The sequence below is a fragment of the Perognathus longimembris genome, chromosome 2 (genome assembly GCF_023159225.1).
Source record: "Perognathus longimembris pacificus isolate PPM17 chromosome 2, ASM2315922v1, whole genome shotgun sequence".
Taxonomy (NCBI): domain Eukaryota; kingdom Metazoa; phylum Chordata; class Mammalia; order Rodentia; family Heteromyidae; genus Perognathus; species Perognathus longimembris.
This window is the reverse complement of record NC_063162.1, coordinates 109,843,221-109,851,777: the sequence shown is the minus strand read 5'-3', so window position 1 is coordinate 109,851,777 and position 8,557 is coordinate 109,843,221. Positions and strand designations below refer to the sequence as shown.

General features: G+C 38.9%; 1 protein-coding gene across 1 annotated transcript in view; it reads left to right on the top strand.

Moving 5' to 3' along the window:
- Window positions 1-998: 998 nt before the first annotated feature.
- The window catches only part of Pclo (piccolo presynaptic cytomatrix protein), a 226,323-nt gene continuing 218,764 nt past the window's right edge, over window positions 999-8,557 (top strand). The window contains exons 1-2 of the mRNA XM_048339920.1: window positions 999-1,249; window positions 6,583-8,149. Coding sequence (XP_048195877.1) covers window positions 999-1,249; window positions 6,583-8,149 — 1,818 coding nt within the window. The remainder of the gene's footprint in view (window positions 1,250-6,582; window positions 8,150-8,557) is intronic.

The window sequence follows — 8,557 nt, the reverse complement described above, 5'->3', positions numbered from 1 at the left end:
CATTCTGTTTAATTTCTAGTTACCGGAAACCTTTCCTTTCCATTCCCTCCCTTTAAATTCTCTCCCTCCCATGACAAACTGGTGAAACAAAAGACAAAGGGTGAACCAATGCAACAGCCATACTCCGAAGACACTATGTTGGGAGTGAACTTTACAACTTGGGAGGGGGGGAGAGAAGAAGGGGGGGAAATGGGAGAAAACGAAGGAGGGGGGTAAGAGTGTTACACACGAAATGTACTCATTACCTTACTTATATTGTATCCCCTCTGTACATCACCTTTACAATAAAATATAATTAAATTAAAAATTAAAGTAGTAATAAGAATAGTAATAAATAATAAAAAAAGAAACTACAAATCCCAAGAGCCAAAGCTTGGAAGACACCTCCCCTCCCATCCTTTCTTTTCCCGCATTCCTTTTATGTAGCCCGCTAAAACTCCAGCTGAGGTATCTTGAAATATGCCTGAAAAAAACGACAGCTCGTTCGCCCTGGCTCTCAGGGCCGCTTTAGCCCGGCTCCTTTAAATCAGTGCATTGAGTGCAGAGAGCCACGGAGCTACGCGGAAGGGGGTGGGCGTGGCACGTGGGCATCACCTGTTCGGCGCGGCGCATGCGCGCGGGGAGGGCGCGGGCGAGGAGGCGGGGCGCGGTGGGAGGGGCGGACGGCGCCCGGCTGGCACTGCTTAGATCGGCTTCTACCAGGCTTCGGGGACGTTGAGGCGGCGCCCGGGAGGGGACGCTTCTCCTGCAAAGGTTGCCTGGCGCTGTCCAACATGGAGGAGACAGCAGCCGCGGGCGTCACCTGGGAACGGGACTAATCCCTCGCCCGCCCGCCCGGCGATCTGGGGGGCGGCGGTGTGTCGGGTGCACACCCCGGGGCGGACCCGGGCTCCGGCAGCTTCCACGGGACCGACCAGCCGCGGGCTTCTCCACCCGGACGCAGCAGCGCGAGGCGGCGGCGGCGGTGGCGGCGACGGCCCGGAGCCTGTGCCTGAGCCATGGGCAACGAGGCGAGCTTGGAAGGGGAAGGGCTCCCCGAAGGACTGGCGGCGGCGGCGGCGGCAGCCGGAGGAGGGGCGGGCGGCTCGGGGAGCCCCTTGCACGCCGCGATCCCGGAGGGCATGCAGGCGGACCTGAGCCAGCTGAGCGAGGAGGAGAGGAGACAGATCGCCGCTGTCATGTCAAGGGCGCAGGGGCTACCCAAGGGAGGCGGCCCCCCAGCTGCTGCGGAGTCGCCTTCCACGCACAGGCACGCACCGCATGATGTCCATATCCCGGCATATATGTGCAGCCAGCTGCTCGTGCACATGTGTGCCCGCACAGCCGTACATATATGTCGCCCTCCCCGGGTTGATTTTATTCTCATTAATGGGGTGGCAAGAAAACGATCGGGAGCTTTTTATTGGGTAGAATTTTAAAAAATAATAATAAAACGAAGCAAGATGCAGTGTAGAGTTGCTGGTGGATAGTCAAAGGGGTTGCATTCTTGCAACTGATTTTTTTTTTTTTTAGGTTGTGATTTTCTTTATTTTTATTTTATTTTATTTTTTTGCCTTTTGGAACCTTTTCCCTCAAGGATGGTATGGAGAGACGCCCTCCAGTGTTTTACTAATCTGGAAATCTTCCATTAATACAACACAGACGTGTTGGGAAATGGATCGAGCTGGATTGGGTGTTTACCTGTTTCTGTTTAAATCTCCCTTAGCATTTCTGGGTCTTTTTCTCTGTTGATGATGTGTAAATATTCTTGTTACAATACCTTTAATCAACCTGGAAGTGATTTGTCCTCCCTCCTCACTTCATCCCCAAAGGAGAACAGTAAGCTATTTAGGTAAAAAGACATTGAAGGAATCCACCTTTTATATTCAGTTAGAGACCTTAAAACATGTGTGACATTAAACAGATGGTTTGGTCACAGCAGAGCAGGTGCTGTGCTTGTATTTCTGAATTAGCATATGTTTAAAAAAACATTGCTCTTTTTTATGCAAAAGTGACTTTCAGTTGATAGAAAAACTTGTGAGTTTGTATTACCTTAAAATTTGCTTTCAGTACAGAATTTTAAAAGGAAAATAGATGAGAACGTGCACTAGCAATTAGAAGAGCTAATCTTCATATTAACACACTCATTTCCTCTCTAACTTTCCATTTTCCTACATCCCAGTAAATTAGTTGTTTTCCTGTTAGAGCCCTAAGAGGGTATAATCATTTTGCTTTCTCTGCCTTTATTAGTAAAAACAAACCCTTTAACTTTACACCTTTCTGCAGAGAATATTCTCTTTCCATGGTCCTGAAATCTTAAATCCCTCTTTCTGACAACTGAAAGAAAATCTACAATTTTTATTTGATATATTGATAATGTAAAAAAAACCTGCATATATAGGGATAAAATTCTCTACTTGCTAAAATAAAAGTCTTTTAACTTAGTTACAAATGGACAAGTACATAATTTTGTCAGATATTATGTATATAAATGAATAAATATACAGATATAAATACATATATATGTATATATATATATATACCAAGTGTTTTTACATGTTAATTGTCAGGTAAAAAATCTTATTTATTTTGAAAGAAAAAAAGACCACAATTTGTAGAAATTAATCTTATTATATTAGATATATTTTCCAGTGTTTTAAACTTATTTTGGTCTATATCCTTATTTTAAAGCCTATATCATCCACTGCTATATAAATAGTATAGTTTACAACCTGAGCTATTTTTCACACATGATAAAAAGTTGACATGGGAAACAGCTTCTTTTAACTAGAATATTTTAGAATTGTAGCAAGATACAATGTTGGTTAGGATTTTTTTCAAAGAAATGAATGCCAGACTTCCTATAATTTTTACAAGGAGGAACATGCAACAGGTCTGAAACAGTGGTTACAAATATCAAGAAATCTGCGATCTTTGATTTTTAGGTTCTTAACTTCCGAGGATAATGAAAACAATTTTAGTCTATTATACTGTTGGCTTCATGCAGAATTTGTATCAGATAGCAAACTTTTATGGTGAATGTTTCATTGGTAACTTATTTTGTAGTCTTAATCAGGTTCTTTCCAAGTAGTCAAAACAATGCTTCTGAATTTTCAACGTGCTTGTATTTTACTGAAAATTTTCTGTTAATGGATCATAACTTTAAAAACTTCTCCCTATATATAATAACCAAAGAAACATTTATTATGTAGAGATAGGTCCTTATTGATTTTTAACTGACTTATGGTAAATTAATATGAAGTCCTACACTAATATGTGCATTGTTTTCCTTGTTCTTAAGGCAAATGATAACTTTTTCTGTTTTAAAGAGACATTATGAAGATCAATTAAAAGTTGACAATGAAGCTTTGATATTTAATTTAATCTTATAAATATAAATATCTATCAACTATAGATAACTGTTAGTAGCAGATATGGAAAGTTATGTGTTATCAATAATATGGGAAATATGTTTGCATTTATATACATAAATATTTATTTAGGGTGTGGATAAGTGAGTGTGGTGGATTGTAACACCCCTATGCCACCCTACTCCTGCATAGGAGTCAGGATGGCATAATTCTCCAGTCTACTACTTTCATGACTTTGAATTAATCTCCTGAATCTTCAGGTCTCTGTATCTTTTGTAGTATAAAAATTTGTATCTAGTTGATTATATTTCTAACAATGTAGGATTTTATGACTCAGCACTGTCAAATTAAGTATCACTATGATGTTACATTTAAAAGTATTTTATTGTTGCAGTTGCTTTTGCAGTTCTAAATTTGCATAACTCATTGTTTCATTTTATCTCAGAGATTTTCCTACTGTATTATGAAGGAAAAATTCTAATCTGGGACTAGCAATAGCAAAATGAAAAAGGTGATTGTAGACCTACTACTGAAGTGAATATGGAAGTATCTTAGAAGTCCAGGAGAAGAATGGAATTAAGGAAACATTAATCTAGCATATAGCAAAAACCTGATATGTTCATTCATTGTTCACTGTGAAACACCCAGTTTTATTAGTTTATTAAATGTTAGTGTTTATTTCCTAGTTGCTAGATTTAACTGTAGGGATGATAATCGGCAAGAGACATAGATTAGTAAGAAAATAGGAGATCAAGAACAGTGAATAAAAGGCATAGATTTCAGCTTAATGGTTTTTCTTTTTAATGTAAACACTCTTGTACAAAATAAAACTCAGCAGAAGACCATAGTTAACTAAGGCACCTTGACAGTTTTTTTTAGTCTTAAGCTGGTATACTCACTGAATGCTTTTCTTTTTAATTCTCACACTGAAAACTCTTCTGTTTTACTTTTATTTACATATTTTAGCAGTTAAGATTAAATTGTGGGGGAAGTCTTTGTGGTATCTAAGATCTTTTCTGACAAGGAGATTCTCCAACATAAAACTTATTATTTATGGGAAATACATGCTATGATAATGTCATGCTTGCTTTTGATTATAATGTTTACTATTAGCAAAAATATTTTCCACATATGAAGTTCATTTTATTTTGTTTTGCTATGGAAGATACTACATAGGAGTCCACAAAAGTAATTAATAATGATTTTTCCCTAAAGGGAAATATGTACTATATATTTTTTAAATCAGAACTGTTGGAATTTGCTAGGGAAATCATTTTAGATCCCTATTTGTCTGACACCTCAGAGATGTGGTTAAATATTTATGTTTTGGAACCCTTTTCCAAGAGGAATTCCAAACTCAGAATTCTATATCCTGCTTTTCTTTTTTTCTTTTGTTTTTGCTTTGATGGTGTTGAGGCTTTTATAGGCTAGGCAAATGCTTGACCAGTGAACTTGAGCCCTTTACCTCTTTATTTATTTTTCAAAAACCAGAATATTATTTCATGAATACATTGCCAGTTATATATTAGTTTCTTTCTTTCCTAGTCTTTGATGATTATAAATAATGCTTCCTTGATTATTTCTAGTATGTTTTAGGTTCTGATCTGTGCTCAATATTCTATATCATGAGTAGCTCTGAGAAACTTGATGCATAGTTTTGAGTGTCAGAAATTTTTTTTTTAAAAAAGAAAGAAAAGCCGGGCACTAGTTGCTCATGCTTGTAATCATAGCTACTCAGGAAGCTGAGGTCTGAGAATCATGATTCAAAGCCAGCTCAGACAGGAAAGTCCGTGGGATTCATTTCCAATTAACCACCAGAAAACTGGAATGGAGCTCAAGAGTGGGAGAGTACTAGCCTTGAGCAGGAATGCTCAGGGATGGTGCCCAGGCCCTGAATTTAAGTCCTACAACTGGCAGGAGAATACAGAAATTTAAAAAAAAAATCCATATGTAAATTCTGAATTAACATATAAGAACTTTATTGTGGTAATCTCATGTGTGCTACTGAGCCATTATTTACTTATCTTTATTGTAAAAGGAAACATACTTTTTCCAAAATCAAAACATAATATGAATCAAACAGAATACTTGATTTCTTCCGAGGTGATAATGTGAAAGGTTGTGACTTCAGTGATAAGGAATGCCTTATTGAAAAGGTTAATGCACTTATAACTTTTGGCTATCTATGCTAAGAAAAATCTGTTTTAATTATTTATACACTGTTATTGAAAATTAGTCATCATTCTAAAGCCATTAAAATTTTTCTCTAGGACATTTGTCTGTATTAAGGGAAATGTTACACATTTGTTACCTGTCACATATTTATGCTAGGTTCAGTAACAATAAGATTGCTAATAGTATGTGAATGACAATAAGAAATGATGTAGATCTCCTTGAATTAGAGTTCTGTATTTTTTTCATCCAAGGACAGTAACAGTACTTTTCAAAGATGGGGTCCCACTTACTGTTTAGATATCAGGCTAAAACTCTTGGTGAATCTGTTCTTTGCATAGAAATTTCAGATTTTGAGTTAGCTTTTAGAAATAATATTGGTCTTACATAAGAAAGATTCATTTTATTTCTCAGGAGTGTTTTAAGTAGTGAAAGTAGAAATTCTGCAGAACAGCTAAGGATAGTATTTGATGGATATTGCTTTTTTAAGTGAATAGAGGATAATTGAGCATTACCAATTTTCCCAGCATCTGTAGAAAGGATGTAACCTCTATTACTGAAATCTTGTTTTATGTCACATTGTGTACTTTATGTAACTAATATAAATTCTCATAATTAAGTAGAAAGAAATTGTAATAATCCAAGTAACTTATTTCTTGATGATACTAGTATTTAGGAGCTTTTCTTTGAACTTAAGTTTTAATTAAATACCAGTGATCATAATATGTACTGCAATATGATATTACATTGACTCTGTGAGGCTTTAAACATTACTTTTATTTGATTGGGTTTTAAGTATTTTATTAATCATAGTTATATGTTTCTTTTTGTATGTTAACTATATTAATTTTTCTTTTCATTACCTCCTTCTTGAAAATATGTACCCACTTATAAAAATAACAAATGCATTAAATATTTTATTATTATTCAAAGGATACCACAGAATTATTTCTACTTATTTTGTGTATTCTTAGTTTTGAGGATGTTAGAAAGCAGTAATATATAATATACTAGATTTGAAGTCACTTACACTGTTTTCACTTTTCCTTTTCTCTTCCAGGAAACAAGAGTTGGATAGCAGTCGTTCTCCAAAGCAACCAGGAAAACCACCAGATCCTGGGCGTCCCATTCAGCCTGGTCTCAGTAAAAGTAGAACTACAGACACTTTCAGGTCAGACCAGAAATTGCCTGGAAGGAGTCCTTCCACTATTAGCTTGAGAGAATCCAAGTCTAGAACTGATCTGAAGGAAGAACACAAGTCTAGTATGATGCCTGGTTTCCTCTCAGAGGTTAACCCTTTAAGTGCTGTCTCCTCTGTTGTAAATAAATTCAACCCTTTTGATTTGATATCAGACTCTGAGGCATCCCAGGAAGAAACCAAGAAACAAAAAACAGCTCAGAAGGAACAAGGAAAACCTGAAGGAATCACAAAACCTCCATCCCAACAACAATTACCCAAGCTACATCCTAAGCAGCAAGGACCTGTTAGGGACCCTGTTCAGCAGGATGCTTCTCCCAAATCAGTATCTTCTCAGCCAGAAAAAATTAAATCACAACCTGCTGCTACAGTAAAACCTGTCCAGGGGCCTCCCCAGCTTTCTCAGACAGAACAGGCAAAATTGCCACTTCAACAGGATGCAACCATGCCTCAGACCAGACAGTCAGATACTGTAAGGGGAGAACCAGGAAAACCCTCACAGCAAGGCCCATCCAAACCATCCACTCAGCAAGCCACCCTTGGAAAATCTACTGCTGGACCTGAAAAACCACAGCCTGCACCTGCAAGGCCAGGGTTAGCAAAGCCTCCAGCTCAACAGGCAGGAACAGTGAAACCCCCAGCCCAACCACAAGGGACCACAAAGCCAACTCAGCAGGCTGAGTCATCTCAGCAACCTGGACCAAAGTCTGTAGGTCATACTCCAGGCCTTGGAAAGACTCCTGTTCAACAGCCAGGGCCAGCAAAGTCCCCAGCCCAGCAACTGGGGACACCAAAAACTCTAGCTCAACAATCTGGCCCACAGTCTCCAGCTAAATTGCCTGGGCCCATGAAGACTCCAGCTCAGCAACCTGGACCAGTAAAGTCCTCTGCTCCACAGCCAGGCCTAGGAAAACCCCAAACTCAACAGCATGGCCCAGGAAAACCTACTCAACATCCAGGCCCAGCAAAGCCTTCTACTCAACAGCCAGGTCCAGTAAAGCCTTCTACTCAGCAGGCTGGCCCAGCAAAGCCTCCACCACAACAGCCTGGTCCAGCAAAGCCGCCACCTCAGCAGCCTGCACCAGCAAAGCCACCACCTCAACAGCCTGCATTGACAAAGCCACCATCTCAACAGCCTGAATTAGCAAAGCCCACTGATCAACCGCCTGGTCCAGCCAGGCCCTCTGCTCAACAATCTACAAAACCAGTGAGCCAAATGGTAACTGGAAAACCTCCACAACCACCAACTACTTCCCTGTCTACAGCAGAGACTCCAGTACAAGGCCTCTCTAAAACCATCTGTCCTCTTTGCAATACCACTGAACTTCTATTGCATGTTCCAGAAAAGGCCAATTTTAACACATGCACCGAGTGTCAAACCACTGTCTGCAGTCTCTGTGGCTTTAACCCCAGTCCTCATTTAACTGAGGTGAGTGCATTGATTTACTGAGTCTCTGCTCCTTAAGCATTTTGTCATCTTCCATACATGCTGCTTACTTGATCACTTACAGGATAATCCATATTTTCTAGTTTCTCCCTTCATCCATCAACCCTCGTCTTTGCCTTCCCTTCTTTGTATCAGTTGCAAATGTTTTTATATTTTCTCCAGTAATAAGCCCAAAATATTGTCAGTTTCTGAAAATTTGGCACAAAAAACACAAGCCTGAATTGGTTAAAAGTTGCTGAATTCTTGCTCATTTCATTGTGTTTGTTAGCTCTGCATTACTTGTTACTTAGCATAACATGATGTGGCTTTAATTTTTAAATTGACCAAACTTTGATACTCTTAACCAAGGTCATATTTAGGTTGAGAAAAAAAGTGGACAATATTTTTACA